General features: G+C 53.8%; 1 protein-coding gene across 1 annotated transcript in view; it reads right to left on the bottom strand.

The window, feature by feature from the left end:
- Nucleotides 1-3,027: 3,027 nt before the first annotated feature.
- CACNG2 (calcium voltage-gated channel auxiliary subunit gamma 2) overlaps nucleotides 3,028-19,676 on the bottom strand; it is a 110,042-nt gene continuing 93,393 nt past the window's right edge. The window contains exons 2-4 of the mRNA XM_034987263.1: nucleotides 16,259-16,342; nucleotides 4,655-4,795; nucleotides 3,028-3,563 (exon numbers count right to left, since the gene is read on the bottom strand). Of these exons, the coding sequence (XP_034843154.1) occupies nucleotides 3,028-3,563; nucleotides 4,655-4,795; nucleotides 16,259-16,342 (761 nt within the window). The remainder of the gene's footprint in view (nucleotides 3,564-4,654; nucleotides 4,796-16,258; nucleotides 16,343-19,676) is intronic.

Raw genomic sequence — 19,676 nt, 5'->3', positions numbered from 1 at the left:
AGGGAGAGACTGTGATTTCTGCCCAGACCGAGAAGCGCTGGGTCACCACGCACTGGCCTTGGCCGCCAAGCACTCTGTCCCTCTGTCCTGAGCCTGTGGCCTCTGTGCGCTGGGGGGCTGGGCGGGCAGATGTTCTGCCTTGTGGCTCAGGCTGAGTTTAGGGTTCCCGCTGCAGCTGACTTGAAAACAGAGCTCTCCTTCCCCGGACAAAACACGGGAAGGGTGGCTGGGAGTGTGCAAGCACCCCCAAAGCCTCAAGAGCCACTCCCCACAACTCTCCAGAGCTGAGCTTTCGGAACTTCAGGCCAGGCTGGGGTCAAGAAAGAGGCAAAGCAAAACCTGCTGATGGGCCTAGCAGGGGCCCCCACCCTCAGCAGGGTGGCCAGCAGGCTGGGCTAAACTTCGCACTCGAGAAAGCTGTTGGGTCCCTCTCCGTCTGAACTGGGCCTTCTCCCCTCTGGGAAGAGCGGGGAGCAACACGGGACGCCCCAGGTTTTAGTCCGTGGCGTCAGCTTTATTTTGGGAGCTGGTCCTCAACCTGTGACCAAACTTTGTAAAGCCATCTCCTCCATCCCCTTGACCTGAACCCCTCCCAGCCAACCCCAGAGGATCCTCTTTTTCTCTGACCCCCAAAGATAGCGGGGAAGGCCTGGCAGCTGATCTCTTTTCTCAGAAGCCCCCTTCACTCTCTGTGACTGGGTTATGGCACTAAAGAAAGGGGACACGAAATGAAGAGTGACTTTGGGGACCTCTGGTGCCTTTCCCTCTCTCTGAATGGCAGGATACGTTTGTTCACATGTATGTATTTTTGCTCTGACATTGGATGTGGGGCCAGGGGTTGGGGAGCACAGTGAGGAGGCACGTGGGGTGTGTGTGTGTGTGTGTGTGTGTGTGTGTGTGTGTGTGTGTGTGGCTGAGAGGCTGACTGATGGTTTGGGAATGTTCTCAGTGTCTGGGGGCTGGATGGCTGCTATTTCGGTCATCCCTGGCATCTTCCTCTGGGCAGGTGGCAGATCTTAAAAGTCATCGACACCAAGAATAAGAATAGGCATTTGGAGCTGATCTAGGTCAATCCGTATGCTTACGTATGGGGGAAACTGAGGCCCAGAGAGGCAACCGCTGCAAGGGATTCCAGAATCCAGAGCTGGACTTTAGACTGGGGTCCTTTCCATGCATGCTAGTGGTGTGTGTGTGGGGGTGTGGGTGGGTGTGTGGGTGGTGGTGTTGTCAATGGCTTTGGAGGGCAGGAGTCAGTGTTCCCTGAACCCTGCCTCTGGCTGTGTATGGAGAGGGAAGGGTTTAGACCAAGTGTGTATCCCGGTGGATTGGAGCACGGGGCCTGGAGGACCGTGTCTGTGTGCATGTGAGTGTGTGGGAGTGGGTGTGCGATCTCCTTCGTGTAGACCTGGTTCTCCATCGTGATTCTCTCTCTTTTCTGCATTAGCAGCACCTTCCTGGTATAAGGAAGAGATCTCTGTCGTACAACCTCCCTGCCGCTCCCCCGCCCCGGGCCCTCCTCCTCTGCCTCCCCCTTGAGCCCAGCCCTGATCTCTCCCAGCAGGGTTTTTTTTTTTTTTTTTTTTAATGGATTTGTATTTTTGTTTTCTGTTTTCTCTTTACAAGTTCCCTGCTAAATTTTAAGTCCCCCACCCCACCCCATTGTTTTGTTTTCACAGTTTAAAGCTGGAAAAGAATTAAAAGAAAAATACTATCTGATTTTCTTGCAAGTAAATCCACTTATTATATATTTACATTTATTTATAGTCTGTGGTTTTTTTATTAAAAAAAAAATCACCACTTGTTTTTCCTTTTTCTTTTGTAAAAAGAAACCTTTTTGCAGTGTCGTTGTTGGACCCGCTGGGCCCCAGGGGGGCTTCAGTGAGTCCAAGGACCCCCAAAGGGTCAATAAGCCCCCTTCCCAGGGGGCTGGGGGGGGCCTATGAGTCTGGGGGTCCACCATCGCCCCAGGGTCATCAGGTGAGGTGGCCCTGAGGTGAGAGGTGAGGAGGGAGAACTGCTTTATATCCCCCCTGGGGGTGAGCCTCTCCTGCTCCTGAGGGCAGGAGCTTGGGGTGGTGACCCCAAGAAGCTCACCCTGAGGATTCCAGGGTTTTGGGCATCTCGCAAGCCAACGGCAGCCATCCCCTCTCCTTCCCCTCCCTCAAGGCCTAGGAAGTCATCACAGTGGGTTAAGGACCATTAAGGACTGGGAACTTGGGGGCTGGGCAAGCCCCAAGTGCACCCCCCTCCAGGCACCTTTCGGACAGGAGGGACCAAGGACTCTAGGGTCACCTGGAGGCCTACAATTGCCCCATCGATGCCACGCGGAGCCGGCTCTCAAGCCTCGGAGCTTGCCCAGCGTTCCTGGGGCACCCATCCAGAGGCTCCAGGGACCTGGCAGTGACCGAGGGGCTCACCTGGCCCTGGGGCCCCTGAGTCTCCACCCCCCACTCGCCCAGGGAGGCAGAGCCCGCTTGGGGTTAAAAAGAACAGAAAAGTAACTCGCCCGCATTAAAACAAAAAGGAACATAAACCCCTGATAAATGCAGAGAACATTCCCCCTTCCTTTCTGCTCCTGATTTTTTGCTTTAATGTTATCTTGGTTCCCTTTTATTTTTTCATTTAGATTGGTTTTTATTAAATGTTAAAATAATGGTACATGGGAAATCATGCATTTTCTTTTAGATTTATTGTCTATTTTTAATTTTTTAACCTCGCTCGCTTTTTTTTTTTTAAGTTTGTTTTTCTTTCCCTCGGTTAATATTTTTTTTGTCACATTTCCTGTCGTTTTGCTTCTTTGTTCCTCTTATATTTTGTTCTTTTTTTTTTTAATTTGCTTGTTACGTTTTTCTCTTTTTTTGTTTTTTGTTTTGTTTTTTTGTTTTTTTTTTTTTGCTTTTGGAAGGTCCCCCCCCAGTGGATGGTTGGGTTCCCGCCCCCTCCTCCCCCCCCCACCTCGGGGGGGGGCCCACGCGAGGGGGGGGGCTGCGCGGCCCTCCTGCGGCGCCGCCAGGCCCCCCGCGGGCTTCATACGGGGGTGGTCCGGCGGTTGGCTGTGTTGGAGTGGAGAGAGTCTTTGTTCTCCTTCTGGATACAGTTGTGGACTTGGAGGAAGCTGTTATCCCTGTCGGAGTTGTAGGTGGCGGTGGGCGTGGTGGCGGCCTTCAGGGGGTCCCTGCTGAGGGTGTACATGGAGATCTCCGTGGACGGCAGGGTGTTGAAGCCCTTGATGCCCACGGGGGAGGCGTCCCTGGAGTGTGAGGGCTCGGTGGAGCGGGAGCTGGAGCGGCTGCGGCGCTGGTAACGGTAGCGATAGCTGGGGATGCGGGTGATGGCCGAGGCCTGGAGGTAGTCCGTGGCGCGGGCCGTGGCCCGCAGCTGTTTGTGCCGGTCGATAAACATGTGCACGGCCAGCACCCCGACCATCTCGGCGATGATGAAGGACAGGGCCCCGAAGTAGAAGGACCAGCCGTACGAGTAACTATTCTTTTTGGAGTCGCTCTTGGAGGGGTCTCCAGCATTGGCAGATATGTACACTATGATGCCAATGATGTTACTCAGACCTGCGGGGCACAGGGCGGGTGCGGGGTGGGGGTGGGGGGGATCAGAGAGAGGGGTGGTTAGTTCTCAGCGCCGTGTCAGGCCCTGGGCAGGACTAACGGACGGGGCAGCCGCGTGGGCCTTCGTGGCCGGTTCCGGAGAGGGCTAGTGGCAAGCATGGCCTAAATATTGGATCATGCCATTGGAGGGAGCGACAAAGGGGAGGGCTGATGGAAACAAAGCTAGGGGAGGAGAGGAGAGGAGAGGGAGGCATTCTACCACCATGCGTGGACTACTAATAAGAGGTACTGTTTATTGAGCGTTTGCTACCCGCCTTCGCTGTGCAGTGCTGTTCTGGGGGTTTGCAAAGGAGGAAATGGATTGCAGAGAGGTTAAGTAACTTGCTCAAGGCTGCACTGAGGTTTGAAGCTGGTATAGCAGGGGGTTGGCACTGGATCCTGGAGCCAGACTGCCTGGATTCAAAGCCTTTGGCAAGGTGACCTGAGTCAGAGTTTGCAGACCTGTAAAGTGTGTGTGTGTGTGTGTGTGTGTGTGTGTGTGTGGTCGGGCGGGGGGTGATAGGACTCCCTCTTGAGGGCTATGGAGAGGATTGAATGAATTAGCACATGTGGAGCTGTTGGGGGCCGGGGTGTGGTAAGTATGGCCATAGGTTTTTTCTGGCATCTGAAGCAATGTGACTTGTCCTGTAACAGGTTTTAAGTGCCTGTATGTGGTTTTAGGTGCCTGCCTGCTTGCTCCCCCCAGGGTGGGACAGTGAGGGGACAGGGCAGTGAGGATAGGCCCCGTATTCTGTGAGAGACCTGGGATTCGGACCCTTTTCTAAAAGGTGGGAGGGAGATGGGCCCTTGGGCTGAGAGACAGGGTTGGGGGATGTTCCTGGAGGACTCAGCCGGGGGCTTGGATATTACTATGGGGCAGGAGCCCCAGCACAACCTGCCCTCCCTATGACATGACCTGTTGCAAGTCCTGGAGATTTCCTCTTCTCCCTCCCTCCTGTCTTTGTCAGGTTCTCCCAGCCACTGAGCACCCAAATCTCGGCCTTCTCCCCACAGGCAGGCCCGGGTTCTGGCCTGCCCAGCTCAGAGGCCATTACCTGCAGACACGAAGAAGATGCCGGCACTCAGGATGATGTTGTGTCGAGTCTTGTAGAACTCGCTGGCTGCGATGCAGAGTCCACCCATGAAGAGCAGAATCACACTCAGGATCGGGAAAATGCTCGAGGCCCTCACGGCCCCTGAGGAACACGGTGGGGGGGGGGTCAGTGAGAGAGAGAATGGCACAGCTGTGAGCCAGAGGGACGCATGGGGGAGAGAGTGGCCCACGGGAGTGGGTGTTTCGTGGACATGGGGCCACAGTCAAGTTTGCTTAGCGGGGGAGAGAGGGGGAACAAGCCAGTGTCCACCTCGTAGCCCTCCAGGGGCTCCTGTCTGCCTACAGGACCAAACGCCAGTGCCTCATGAGGTCCACAGGGCCCCATGTGACTTGGTCTCAGCCCATCTCCAGCCTCATGCCTCCTGGTCCCCGCTCCTGGTCCCCATGTCCCCTCTGGTCTAGCCACAGCAAACTTCCCATGTCATGTCATTGCATGCTTCTGACTTTTGACATACTGACCTTTCTTACTAGAATGCTTTTCCTGCTCTTTCTGACTCAGCGAACTTCTATCCATCCATCAAAACTCAACTCAAACTCGCCTCCTCTGTCAAGCCTTCCCTGACTTGCTTAAGCAAAGCGATCCGTCCCTTCCTGTGTGCTGGGGCACCTGGGGCAGCGTGTTATCGTGGTGAAGGAGCCACTTGGCCTGGATCTGAATCTGGCTTTAGCATGTATTAGCTGCATAGGGTGGGGCGAATTGTCTCTCTGTGCCTCAATTTCCTCATCTGTAAAATGGGGATGGTCATAGTGCCTGCCTCCTCAGACTGCCATGAGGATGAAATGAGCTGATTCTGATAATGCACTTGGATAAGTCTCTGAGGACATGTAGTAAAGGCTGGATAAAGGATAGTTAGTATAGGAAAAACTTGTTTCTATATATGCTTCCACAAGCCGTGTGGTCCCATGAAGGCGAGAACTGTGGCTATTTGTTTTTTTTGGTTTTTGTTTTTGTTTTTTTTGTAGTTCTCTCTTTTTAATCTCTCTGTCCCCATCACCTCGGTGGGTGCTGGAGACACCGCAGGTCCCCAGTGCAGGCTCACTGAGTGAATAAACGTGGTGAGGCGGTCCAGACAGAGGAAGAAGCAGACATGTTGCCAAGAAAAGAACAAGTGAAAAACAAAAACCCCAAAAAATGCCTTCAGGATAAAGTGAGAAGGAAGGACCCACAAACAGGCACAAGAAAAGAACACCCTCAGGAACATTTTACTTCTGCATGTGGGAGGACGGGAGGGCAGAGGGACGCAGCTGGCCGGTGGTGGTGGTGCGGTGGGGGGGCAGGCCAGACCAGCAGGGGGCGCATGTGGGGGGGGGGCAGTGTCCGGATGGGGACCCAGAGGTGCCGGGTCCTCCACAAAGTGTCTCTGGAGAGTATAATAGTCTTTCTCTCCAGATTCAAATAAGGCGGTGGTGACCTCAGGGCTTGAGTCCCTGTCCTGGGAGCTGTGGGCCAGGCAGGAGGCAGAGTGTCTGGAGGCTCCTGGGAGGGAAAGGAGGATTTCTTTACATGTCTGGGTTGTTTAAGTGGCTTCTGAGGAAGTTTAGGGCCCCTTGGCTCAGCCAGGGGTGAGCCGGAGGGGTTGGTTGGCTGGGGATGTGCATTTTGGAGAGGAAGTCGCCAGGAGTAGAGTTTCCCCTCGCTCCCCATCCCTTCTAGTGGTAGTGTGGCCGCAGAAATCTGTGGAGAAGGGAGTTTTTCTGTATAGAACTTGAGGAATTTTTCCAAGAGGATTTTAGGCAGTTGGCTGTGATGTGTGATATAAAACTCCTCCTCTCTCTTCCCCCTGGATCTTCAGGAAGTCTACACGGCTTACTGAGGCTGTTGGGTGAATGGATTATTTTAGGGGGACTTGAAGAAGGGTGAACCTGAACTAGGAGCCAGAGGATGAGGCAAGCAGGGGGAGCAGCTGGGTTACTGGGCAATCGGGCTCTCCTCTCCCGTAAGCAGGGACAGACCGCCTCCCTCCAGATCTGAGTGGACATTCCCCCCGTGCAAGCCATTTTAAGATAACTGTTGTGTCCCCAGCCCAATCCCCCAGCCCCCATACCCCTACACATGCATACATGATGCCTGGACATGCACACTCAGTGCTGCCTGAATCCTCTTCTTTGTAAGCACCTGGGGATAGGAAAGCTTATTGAAGACTCAGGAGAGAAGAGAGAATCTTTGATAAGCACCTACTCTGTGTCGAGTCATGAATGAGTACCTAACATACATTCTCTAATGTAATCCTTATAACAGCCCAGGGGGCTGTGTTTTTTAGCTCCAGTTTATAGACAAGAAAACTGAAGTTCAGAGAGGCAAAGTAACTTGCCCAAGACAGCCCAGCTCATGAGTCAGGATTCAAGTTCAGATCAGCCCCACTTTTGGACCACCCTGTACTCTCCCTATGGGGCTTCCAAGGAGCCTGGAAGGGTGCTGCAGAGTACAGAGTTCTGGGTTTGGGGTCCCAGCTGTGCCACTCACGTGCTGTGTGGCTGAGACAGGTATCTCGCCCCCTCTGGTTTCCCCATGTGTAAAATTCGGGGTGGACCGTTAGATGATTTCTCATGCTTCTGCCCTCTCCGTGTGGGGATGTGATGTCTGACCAGCTGGGAATGGAGGGTGACAGCAAAAAGGGGGAAAGACAGGTTGGTGTGACTTCCGAGAGGGGCAGCCGCTGTGGCTCAGAGGAGCAGAGCCAGGGAGGAAGCTCTGCAGTCTTTTTCCTCCAAGAAAGCGGTGCTTCCTGCCCACCGTATGCCCACATTTGGCAAACCCAGCCTGCACCCTCAGAGCAAATGCCTCCCAGGCAGCCGGGGCTTGATGGCGTCGGCTCAGCCTGCCGGCAGCGCCCGGATATCCCAACTTAGCCTTCCAGACAGCAGAGAGAGGGAGCACCAGCTGTGGAGGGAGCTGGGATGCTGTGTGCACAGTCGTGTGTGTGTGTGTGCGTGCGTGCGTGTGCACACGGACACGTGTGCAAAGACAAGATGGAAGGAGGCTGGAGAGAGAGGTCCGCTGTTGCAGCCCCAGAGAGTAATGGGACCACTTTAGACGGTCCCAAGCAGCTTATGATGTGCTCTAGAGCGGGGTAACCAGGGGCGGTACAAACAGTAGCCTCTCCGGCCCAGCAGAACCAACCCAAACACTAGCCTCTCTCAGAAGAGGTTTGCCCAGGACGGAGGTGACAGGGGCCAGCCAGTAAACAGCACCATGCCTAGGGAGGCTGAAGCAGGGGCTCCTACACTGGAGAAGTTTCTCGAAGGAGGTCGTTCTGGCTGGGTGGTGTCATAGGTAGAGTGGGGATTTGGGGGTGCCCCTGAGTTCTTACCCCGGCTTTGTCACTCCTTCACAGCATGGCCGAGGGCAAGGGTCTTTACCTCTCTGGGTCTGTTTCTGCATCCTGCAGAATGGGAAAAGGAACCCTACCATCCAGCTTACGGGAATGTAAGGCCCTGCTGCTCGGCAGGGGGGTGGGGGGGTGGGGGGGGCAGTCAGAGGGCCAGCAGCCCAGGAAGCATCATGGGAAGTTTGTTAGAACTGCAGGGTCTCAGGCCTCACTGCAGCTGTTAGAATCTACATTTTAAGAAAAGTGTGTAACCTAAGTCATATGCACACGAAAGTTTGAGAAGCACTGTTGTCAAGATTAAATTGGATCCTATCTGTGCTGGTTCTACCCTGGAAAGTGTATAGTAAAAGGTACGATATTTATTACTTCTATTGTTTCCCCCCCTCCTTCATCCAGATACTACTCTTCCATGAATTGTCTTGATTCCCACCGAAGCTAGTGTGGTTTCAGTGCTAAAATCTGTCATGAGGAGCAGAAGGTATCTGATTTATTCAATGAATAAATATTTATTGATCTCCTACGAGTAAGCATATGGAACCACGCAGTACGTACCAACATTTATGGAGCTCTTCCTATGTGCCAGGCCCCATCCTGGCACATGGATAAACCCACTGAAACCTCAGACCAACCCCACGAAGCCGTGGCCTTGGCTTCATGGAGATTACAGATACCTAAAGCTGGTTATTGGCAAACTTTTTCTGTCAAAAGACAGATAGTAGCTATTTCTGGCTTTGCGAGCCATATGTTCTCTTTTGCAACTACCCAACTTAGCTGTTGTAGCATGAAAACAGCCTTAGGCAATATGTAAACAAATGAGTGTGGTCCTTTTCCAATAAAACTTTATTTGCAAAAACAGTTGGTGGGCCAGATTTGGCCTACGAGCTGCAGTTTGGCCATTCCTGGCTGAGCATGTAATATGCTGTACCGGGGAAAGGCCGCAGGGTCCAGGGTGGGGAGATGCTTTGCTTTTGATTAGCTGTGAGTTCAGTGAGTAAATACGGACTGAGTGCCCGCCACGGTGACAGGTTCCAGGCTGGGCATGGGAGAGCTAGGGGTTCAAAAACAGGCCTGGTCCATGTTTTTATGGGGCTTAGGTTCTCATGAAGGAGATGTACGTCACCAGATAATAATACAGATAAACATATAATTATCAACGAGGATAAAGTGCTATGAGTTGGAAGGTATCCATATGGCACTATGAAGCCAAGTGACGGGCTAATGTCACATGTAGATGGCTAATGTTCATTGAGTGTTTAGTGTACGTTGGGACTGTTCTAAGCACTGTACGTATATTAACTCATCAGTTCTCCCTACAACTCTGCGAAGTAAGTATTGGAATTACCCCCTCAGACAGCAGCTAAAACTGAGGCACAGCTAAAAATGGTTGAGCCATTTCTCTGAGTCCACCCAGCAAGGAAGTGGAGAAGCTGGATTGTGAACCCAGGCGGTCTGCCTCTAGGGTCTGGGTGTCTGACCACTGCACTCCCTGGCTCTCAGGCCTGTGCCTCCTGCCCCCTGAGCTCATGTGGGGACCAAAGAGGGCTTCCCGGAGGGAATGATGTTGGAGCTAGCATCTGATGGATAAGGAGAAGCCAACAGGGCAGAAAAGAGACAGGGTGTGGAGTGTTCCAGGGAGAGGAAGCAGTGTGAGCTGGGCTGGAGAAAGAATCCTTGCTCAGGGAACTGGAAGACCTGTGCTGTCTGTCTCTGATGGTCCTGTGTGCCCCAGACCTCCCCTCAGGGGCCACTCAGCCAGGCCAGGGCACCGTCCTATCTATTCCCTGTGTCACTTGTGGCCTTCGATCAGAATGGTTGCTGTTACCAGGTGTATGGAGGATGGGCTCCCGATTTCCTGGGCGTGGTGCTCAACTCTTAATGTTTGCTATCCCACTTGGGATTTGGCCCATTCGTACAGGACAGGATCACCCAGGACAAGATCGCCCAGGAGTGGCTCAGGAGGAACTTCTAAGCTCTTGGGCATCTCTCCCTCGCTCCCTTCCACGCTGTGCTGGATGGGGTGGCCAGGACCACGGACGTCTGTGTGAGCATGCGTGTATGAATGTGAGAGAGTGGGGGGAGAGGGGGAGGGAGCACAGAGGAAGGAGGAGGAGGGAGGAGGTGTTCCTGGAGGAGACCATCCTCAGGGAAGGAGGAAGAGGAATGGCAAGACGGTGGATGAGGGGAGAGAGAGGAGTCAAGAGTGGTGGTTAAGAGTCTGGGCTCCACATGTGGCCTCCTTGGGGCTCCAGCCCCCCCCCCCACTGGAAGGGTAGCCTCTGTGCCTCCCCTTTCTCGTCTGTGTAATGGGGACACGGACAGGACCTACCTCCCAGGGTGTTGTGAAGGGGAACGCAGATAACACCTAAAGTAGTTAAGTGTGCTGTATAGAATGACGTAGGAAAAGATTTCTGGAAGCTCTGTGAGCTTCCTTGGGGAGTGCCATCTGCGCAGGCGCCAGAGGCTGTCCCATTCCCTGTTGTGCCCCGGGCTGCCGATCAGTGGCACCAAGTCGGGAGGGAGGTGGCCCTCCTGAGCCTCGGTTGTCCCCCTGCCGTAGGGAGATCGTGAGCACACCCAGCTCACAGCCTGCGATGAGAGTCATGAGTCAAGACATTTTAAGCAATTACGACAGCTCCTGGTCTGCGCCGAGCGCCCGGAAATGTTAGTTCTCATCGTGGCCGAAGGGACTGGTGCAGTTTCTCACGGGCCCGGGGTTCCCTAGGCTGGTGCTTATCCCAGGGCCGGTTGTGAGTCAGGACCAGGTGGTGAAGTCAGCCTGCTGGGTGCAACCAGCACTTAAAGAAATGAACCAGTTCCGAACTGGGAGTGTCACCGTGTGCAGCTTGCAGGGGGTTGGCCCTGTTTGCAGAAACGTTCGCTCTGGTTGCATGGATGTGAGTGAGAAAGGGCGGCAGCTTTGGATGTTTCCAAATCACACTGTGGCCCCTGGGAAATACCGACTCCCATCTCCTGGACACACATACACACACACACACCCCCTGCAGGGACCCACAGACACAAGCAACCATGCACTTACATGTTCAGACAGACGCTCAGATGCATGGACACACAGGCACCAAACGACACAGAACACAGCAGACTCACCCCCTCGTGCATAAAGACAGACACACGGACGAACACTGGCAATCAAAGGAAGTCACACCCGGGTCACCACTGCCTCTGTCTTCACCTGCGCTCAAGCTTTGCTAAGGAGGGATAAGGATGGGGCAACACCAGAGCAGACACATCGGTGGCCCCCCAGAGCTTGCTGGGAAAACAGGTCTGGTCACCATTTGTTCCTGCGTAAGCTAGTGATGGGTGGGTGAGGGCCACACTGGCCACACCTTCGTGGGGCCGAGATGTCAGGAGGCCCAGGATTCTGTGGTTCCGGAGAAGCCGTGGAACTCCTCAAATACCTATGGGGGTGAGGGTGGGGTAAGAGCATTCATTCATTCAATCATTCATTCCATCAGATACTGATTGGGTGCCTGCCTTCTCCCCTCAAGAGGCTCTGGACGATGCCCAAAAATTGGCCTGATGGTGTGAGAGCAAGTGAGTCCCACTTTCTTTGCCAGCCCAGGAGATGAGCTCTGCATTCCTGTCCAGCCATGTCCTTCTGGCATTCTCTCTCCTTCCTCTCAGCTCTAGATCCTCAGTCCAGCTGGTGGAATGAGGATGGTAGGGGTGACCTAGGCCACCTACTTGCCACCTTCCTCAGCCTCCTCTCCTGGACCCTTCTCATCTTCCTGGCCTCTAAGCCTTGGCATCCTGGGGCTCAGACCCTGCCCCTCTTCTCTGCACTGCTGCCTTGGTCCATTCATCAAGTCTCATGGCTTTAGATATCACCTGCCTGCTGACAACTGGCACACTCCTGTCTTGGGCCAGGACCTGTCCTGGGAGTCCCAGACTCCAGGGCATTTCCCCAGGGAGTCCCATAGGCCTCTCTGACTTAAGGTGGCTGAAACTGAGCTTCCCATTCTCCCTAACCCCTTTCTTCCCTGGGAAATCCACATGCAGACTTTCTGGAAATCCTATCTGCAGGTCCTTGGGAATATTTTCCAGCTCTGACCCCTTCCCATCTCCTTCACTGCTTCTACCTTGGTTCAGGACACCTTCTCTTGTCTAGATTATTGCCAGCAGGCTCCTAACTGTTCTGCCTGCTTCTGCCCTTGCCCTATTTCAGTATCTTACGAATGTAGCAACCAGAGGGTCCTGTAGAATGTGAGACCCTCTGATGGCTTTCTGCAATACCCAAGCCCTTTCTATGACCCGCAGGGGCCTCTGGGCCTCTCTGCATTGGCTCTTCCTTGGCTGTCCCTTGCTCGCTCTACTCTTGTCTTTCTGGCCTCAGACCTGTTCCTCAAACATTCCAGGCATGCTCCCGTCTCAGGGCCTTTGTACTTGCTGTTCCCTCTGTCTGGAACATTCTCCTCTTGGCTTTCCACATGGCTCCCTCTCACCTCCTTCAGACCTTTACTCAAACTTCACAAGGAGGATTTTATTGACCCCCATCCCCACCCTGGAATTCCCTATCCCCCTTTCCTGCTGGATTTTTCTCCATATCACTCCTCATAGTTTAACAGACTATATAATTAACTTGTTCATTTCATTTATTGTAGATTGCAGGTGCTGGGAGGTCCAGGTCTTTATTTTGTCTGCAGCCAAAAAGGACCCATGGCCCCCGGGTGGCTCAGATCTTTTCTGGCCTCCTGAGTACCAGGACGCTCAGCCCCACAGAGCCGAGGAGAAGACACTCAGAGGGTTTTTCGAGAGCTATGGCTCCACCAGGTGAGGTCCACCGTCCCACACTTCCACATGGTCAGGCCTCTGTCCATTCCAGAACAGTGCTGTGTCAGGCTCTCAGCAGATCCTGCCCTTTGGTTGAGCAAGGTCTGGTAGACTATGTCCCTGACCTTGGTAAGAGCAGGAGCTCCAGCCGTCTTTCTGGGGCCCACCCTGCCTGTCCCACTGCCCCTCTGAGTCTGAGGCAGGCTGGGTGTGAACGGTCAAAGCCAGAGTGTCTCTCTTTGCTGAGCCCCTTTCCACCCCCTTAGGTCACCTGCCCCCACCCTGTCCCTCCTCACAGTTCTCTGCTGTCCTTTGGAAACCCAGTAGGGTCCTGTCCGGGGGCCCACCCCCAATGGCCTGGCCACCCCACTCCTCTCAGCCCTGTCTCCCAAACAGCCCCTCACTTCTCGCCATCCCCACAGCTAACACTCTGGTCCAACGGCTATAGCCTTTCATCAGGATGTCCAGGATATCCGTGACAGCCCCGACTGGCCTCCCCGCCTCCCCAGCCAGCAGCCAGAACTGACCTTCCAAATCAGTGTCCCCTGCTCGTGGTTCCCATCACACTTAGAATGAGATCCGATTTCTTCCCGACGTGACTGGGCTCCTCAGCTACCTCTCTGACCTCATGCTGTGGGATGCCCTCCATTCGTGCCCTGTACTCAGCCAGTCCGGCCTCTCGGCTGACCCCCAAACACCCCTTCTCTGCCCTGCCTTCGTAAGGCCTTTGCCCTTGCCAGTCCCTTCTCAGGGATGTGTTCCCCCAAATCCTCTTAGCTCCTTCCTTTTCTTCATTTAGAGAAGCTGTCCTCCCTCATCTAGGTGACACCCCCCTGCCCTCCGCCCGCCCCCTCACAGCTCTGAAACCATCTGAGGGGCTTATTCCTGCTCCTGCTCCCCGCTTGCTCCCTTCCCTGGAATATCATGTTCACAGAGGGGCCAGCATGGTTTGTTCCACCCTTGGATCCCCGGTACTGAGACAACAGTGTCCTGCACGGAGTGAGAGCTTAGTGAATGTCTCGTTAGTAAATGAGTGAATGCTTCTAGAGGCCAAGTCTCATTCCTTCTGGAATGATCTCTGGTTTGGGTTAGGAGCCACGCACCCTGCACCACATGCTTTCTTCTAACCCTGCCTGTGTCATGGCATACGTGCTACGTTCCTGGGACTGTTTCTAGACAGTGATCCCCTCTCCTGCCCTCCCACGTGGCAGGCTCACAGTGAGGATGGGTGTAACAGACCCGAAATGGGAGCGGACTCAAGCCCCGCCCACCGGCGACAGCCCCGCCCACCTCTGGGAGAAGCTCCATCCACCTCCCTGGGCCTTAGCTCCACCCACTTCAGTGGGCCTCGGGATCCTTCTAGAAGAATGATCCCGGCCTTTCAGCTTCTCTAGCCAACCAGGTTAGGGCTTAATAAAAATGAGAGAATCTAATTAGGATTAGAATCTATTAGAGAATGATAGGAACTCACATCTTGCAACTTTCAAAAATTACCTTTGTTGTTTAGCCCAAGATTAGCATATTATAGATCAGGGGTCAGCAAACCATGCCAAATCCAGCCTGCTGCCTGTTTGTGTAAATGAAGTTAAGTTTTGGCCTTGGGTAGTTGGGAGAGAGGCTGTACGACCCACAAAGCCTAATATATTTACTGTCTGGCCCTTTATACAAAAAGTTTGCCAACTCTTGTTACAAATGATCAAAAAGATACTGCTGGATTAAGTAGGCTTAAATCAGAGCCTTGGAATCCTGCTCTGTTAACACCACCAGTTCGAGTCTTTTGTCCAGGGACACCAAAATAAACCAAACACTCTAAGCATTTCTCTCTTTAATAATGAGGAGATGGAGGTATAGAGTAGGTAGAAATAGCCACTGAAGAATCCTATATCTGTCCTTTAGTTAACAGACAACATTTATGGAGCACCTACTCTATTCCAGAAGCTGTTCGAGGCACAGCCATGAAGGAGACAAAGTTCCTACGCCCATCCCTTGGCGGCTAGCTGATTAAGTATTACATCCTCACTGTGCTCAACCAGTGGGGCTCCCGGTGTGAGGCTGAGCTTTGGTCCCCCACTTCTACCTCCACCAGCAGGCTGCATCTGTGCCATGGCCCGTCTCCCAGGGCCAGCTGCCTGGGGCCACAGACAGCACGCCGTTCTTTCCCCTCGATTTTCTCAGCCTGCCCTTATGCCACCCCCACCCCCCGCTCCTTCAAGAGCCCCAACATGGTAAGTGGGGGAGGACGATCAAACTGTCTTTTAGGAATTCCATTTAAGAGCAGTGTCTTTCGGGAATTCATAAAAGGAAATGATGAGCATTGTAAGATACTTTTCTCCCTTTAAAAAGGAATCTGTAAATTACATCGTGTTCCCTTTCCCCTCCTCGCTGCCTGGCTGACTTCATGTTCCGTGCGCTTTTCAATGAAACCAGGTTGATTCCAGGCTGACCCGGGAGTTGGCTTTGATGTGAGGAGTAGTTATTGAAAGAGACAGGGTGATCCATGTGATGAAATGCCTCCTACACTTTCCATAAAAGTGAACGGAGGGTGATGCTAGCCATTCTGCTGTGGGGGATGGGAAGGGAGGCATTAGCGGCCTCTGAGCAGCTGGGAAGGGCACTGGGGGCAGCAGGTGGGCATGCTCCTGGGAAGAGAGCAAACCTCTTCTGGAAGAGCCTCCTGAGAGCCCGGAGCAGAGCTTTCAACCACTTCTGCTCAGGTGGCTTTGCTGTCCCAGGCATCGAGGACCCTCAGCCCCTCTCCTGGAAATCCCTTTCTCAGGGAGCATTTTACCTTGTTAGTTTTTGCTGATTCTTGAGAAATTTTCTTTGGGACTCAAAATGCTTTCTCTGATAATATGCCTCAGGTGGATTTAAGGTCACAACTATTACTTCAGGATTTAACCTTGACTTGATCGTGGGGGAAGAAAAATAAATCTCACGTATTGTCTCAGGAGAAGTTCCAGTCTGACACTGCCTGATGAGTTTCTTCATTCAGTTATTCAAGAACTATTTACTGAGCACTTACTATGCGCAGGGCACTGGGCTGGGAAGTGGACAGGATAAGGGAGGGTCCCAAGACCGCCAGGGAGATGTTTACACAAATAGACAAGGACCCCACAGCATGATAAAGGTGCTGTGCCCTGGGAACCCATGCAGGGGCACGGAGGACTTCCTGTAGGAGGTGATGTTTCAGCCTGCGACCTGGAGGATGGGTAGTGGTTTATCAGACAAAGGGGAGGGAAGAGGGTTGTAGGCAGAGGGAACAGCATGCATGAAGGTTTGGCCTCCGGACAGGAGGGAAGGAGGGAGGCTCAGCTTCTTCCTGCCCTCTGCTGAGACAGGGATCTCTAGATAGTCCTGGCCTTTGGTGCTCCAGAGGTTGGATGGACAGGACCCACCCCCAGAAGGGAGAAAAAATTGCATGCACTCACGGAGGAAGTATTCTGCTGTGTCAGCTTCGTAATCTGCATCCTCTGGGAAGTGATCGATTTGCTTGCAGAGACCTTTGAAGTTCCCTGGAAAACAAGAGGAGAAAGGACACTTGAAACATCAGAGTTTCCAGGGGCTCAGCACCCACCGGCCTCTTGCTGATTTCTTGTTCTTCTGAAGCTGGCTCAGCCCTCTCCCTGGCCCCTGAAGGAAGGTATCGCTTTGTCTGTTTGGACATCTGCCTGGTGAATCAAAACACACACACCTGCGGTGCCGCCGAGAGGATCTAAGGCCTAAGACTTCAAAACCCAGCCTTCCATCCCTGCACTGAGGCTTCAGAAGATTAGCTGAAGCTTGGCGGGCAGCAGAGGTTTGGCTCGGGGCTGGGGACTGCCGCCCGAGGAGGAGGCTGATGAACGGGTCAGTCCGTCCGCCTCTGTGCCCCGGCTCGGCTGGGAGTCATCTCGCATTTTGCCTGGCAGAGAGCAGATGGCTCTGCAAAGAAGGCAGACCCCACGTGGATGCGGACAAACGTTCCCACGGCCCTTCAATGAGCTTGCAAAAGCGCCTACCCCTCTGCCGTGCCTGGAATGCACTGCGCCCAGCCCCCAGCTGTGCTGAAATGCTCCCGGGCTGGGGGCAGGGAAGAGGTTGAGCCCCCCCTGGGGCTTGGGCCCTCTGCCAGGCTCATGAATTTGGCTCTACCACAGGCCTGTGAGGGGGGTATTATCTCCTCCATTATACCGAGGAAGAAACTGGGGCTCAGGGAGGCTACTTGATCCGAGTAAGTACTCATGGCCAGGAAATGATGGAAGCAGGGCTTAAATGGAGGCCCGTTGACTCTAAATCTTTCCTGGGGCGATGGCTGAGAAGGTGAACAGCGGCTCAGGTGAAAACCCAACGTCACAGCCATCGCCCCCCCATAGCCCCCCCACCGCCCCCCACCGCCGCCCCGGCCAGCGACCACTAAGTGAATGAGCCAACTAGTGAATGTGATCTCCTTAAGGACCGATGCGTGGAATAGAGCTTGTGAGCGGCTCGGCTTCGTGACAGCAGAAACTTCCGTGTGTTTCACACACCGTTTACCCCCCGGCACCAGCCCAGCTATAGCCCATGTCGGTGAACTTTCTCTGAATGCGCAAATAACCCACCCCGAGCTGGGAGACGTGGCAGCTCCCGTGGCTGGGCTGCCCGTGGCTGGCACGTCGGGAAAAGTGCTTGGGGGCATCCTTGTGAGGGAGAATTAGACGCTGACTATATTCAGCCACTGACATTTGGGATTTTTCTGTGACAGGAGCTAATAACCTAATTAATACAGTCCTCAGTATGTGTTAGCAATTTATTTTCCTATAGAGTGTTGAGCCTCCAGTAGGTTTTCTTGTGTCCTATAGATATTATTTAGGAATTTTAAGGCATTCTTACATGTCGTATACACCTGGTTATATAGGATACAGGTGTACGTACATAAAGATAGGCGTTTTAGACATTTCTAGCTCTTACATGTTACAGAGAAGGTGGTTGACTCCCCATTCGCTGTCTCTGCACCAAATTCACCCCCTTTCCTGACTTCTGCAAGAAAAACCATTCTCCAGAGCTTGGTGGGGTCTCAGGAGCACAACGATTCACTGGAAATGCTCCCCTGGGGCTTGCTTCCTGTCTAAGTGTTCTGGGCGCTTCCTCTTCTTGCTCACCCACCCCACCTCTCCGCCCTGCCCTGGAGAATTCACAGGGGTCCCTCTAGGACTTCTCCCCTCGTCCCACCACATGCCCTTCTCTCCTGAGAAGTCTTCGTTTCCGCTGCTAAGAGGCTAAAATATCTTCCCTATTGTTCAAATGACAAATCAGTGTATTTGCGAAGCACTTTCATTTTCTCTCAATTCAATCTGACAAATACTTTGTCGGTGCCAACCCGGTGCTGGGCATCTTTATAAGGGCTCTGTGCGGGCGGTGAGGTGTAGAGCACGGTGTCGACGTGCCCCGAGGCTCCTCACAAATCCGGGACAGTGCGCAACCCCAGACCAAGGGCTCGTGAGTGGTGCCTCCACGTCTCTCTTCTAAGGGCCCCACGCTTCGTGCTGGCGGCCCGCACGCATACCTTGCAGCCGGACCTCTCCTCTGCACCAGCCGCGCCCAGTCCTTCTCAGACCCTGGGCTCCCAGTGCAGTGCCTGGCGCAGAGCAAGGGCTCAAGAGATGCTATGGGGAGGCTGTGTGAAGTCACCAGCGGCCCAGTCTCTCCTGTGAGGGCCAGACCTGGTATTCCCTGTCTATCTGGTATGTCCTGGTAGATGTGTTAAAGGCGCCGTATGTTCAGCAGGTCCAAACCTGAACTCGGGATCTTTCTCCCTCCAGCCTGTGGCCTTCTGGAGGCACTGACCAGCTCAGGGAATGTCTGTCCATCGCTGCCTGTGCAAGCCTGAGCCCACCTGTCACTGCCGACCTCTCCTCCTCCTCTCTGTAGGCTCCATCCCTCACGACATCCGTCCTGTCTGCACTAGCTCTTGGGAGCTCTCAAAACGGTCAGTTTCTCACCGTTGGCAGCAACACCCATGGCCAGGCAACCGTCCTGGCTTCCCTGCATGACTGCCGTGGCCTCCCCACTGGTCATTTTGCACCCCCCTTTATCCCTCCCTACAGAGTAATCATAGAGATCCTTTGAAAATGCCAATCTGGTCAAGCCGCCTCTAGCTGGAAACACTCAACAGCTTCCCAGGGCTCTAGGGAAAGCTCAGCATCTTTAAGAGGCCTGACCCTGACCTCTGCCTGGTCTTATTTCCCGTCTACCTCCCTATGTCCGCGCACAGGCCATCTCAGCCGTCCTTCATGCATGCTCCCTCCTACCACAGGACCTTTGCACGTGCTGGTCTGGCTGCCCAAGCCCCCACCACATCCTTCGTTGTCTCCTTCCCTCAGCCTCCCCCTGCCCCCCTGCACTGTGCTAGTGGGGTACCTGCTGCTCTGCTGTCCATTCTGTGTTGGGGTGGAGATGTTAAGGCGAGTGATGGTGGTGTGACTGTTCCAGTAGAGAGGGAAGACGTGATGACCTGAGAGAGGAGGGAGCAGTGCAGGAGCAACGTGAGTGGGGATGAGGTCCAGGACACAAGTGCAAGCGTGGCTTCATATGGTGGTGTGTCTGCTGCAACAGGAGGGACGGTGTCCCTTGTGGGTGCAGGTGCAGGGGATGAGTAGACATGGTGGGAGCCCTGATACTTCTCTTCGGGTTGTTTCCATTTTTTTGATGAGATGGGAAGCAGGATCATGACCGGAGCACGAGGAAGGGGAAGCAGGGTTGGAGATTTGAGAATAGAGGAAGGGAGTGAGATTTTTCTCCATGAGATGGGGAGAGAGAATGGACCAGGCCGGAGACATGAAGCATGTGTGTCTGGGCCTTGAAGGTCCCTTTGAGATTCCGTGGTTTTCT

Source organism: Mirounga leonina, unplaced genomic scaffold (genome assembly GCF_011800145.1).
Source record: "Mirounga leonina isolate KUSES-001 unplaced genomic scaffold, KU_Mleo_1.0 Mir_418, whole genome shotgun sequence".
In the NCBI taxonomy this organism is placed as follows: Eukaryota; Metazoa; Chordata; class Mammalia; order Carnivora; family Phocidae; genus Mirounga; species Mirounga leonina.
Note: the sequence above shows the minus strand (reverse complement) of the source record. Positions and strands in the feature narration are given on the sequence as shown.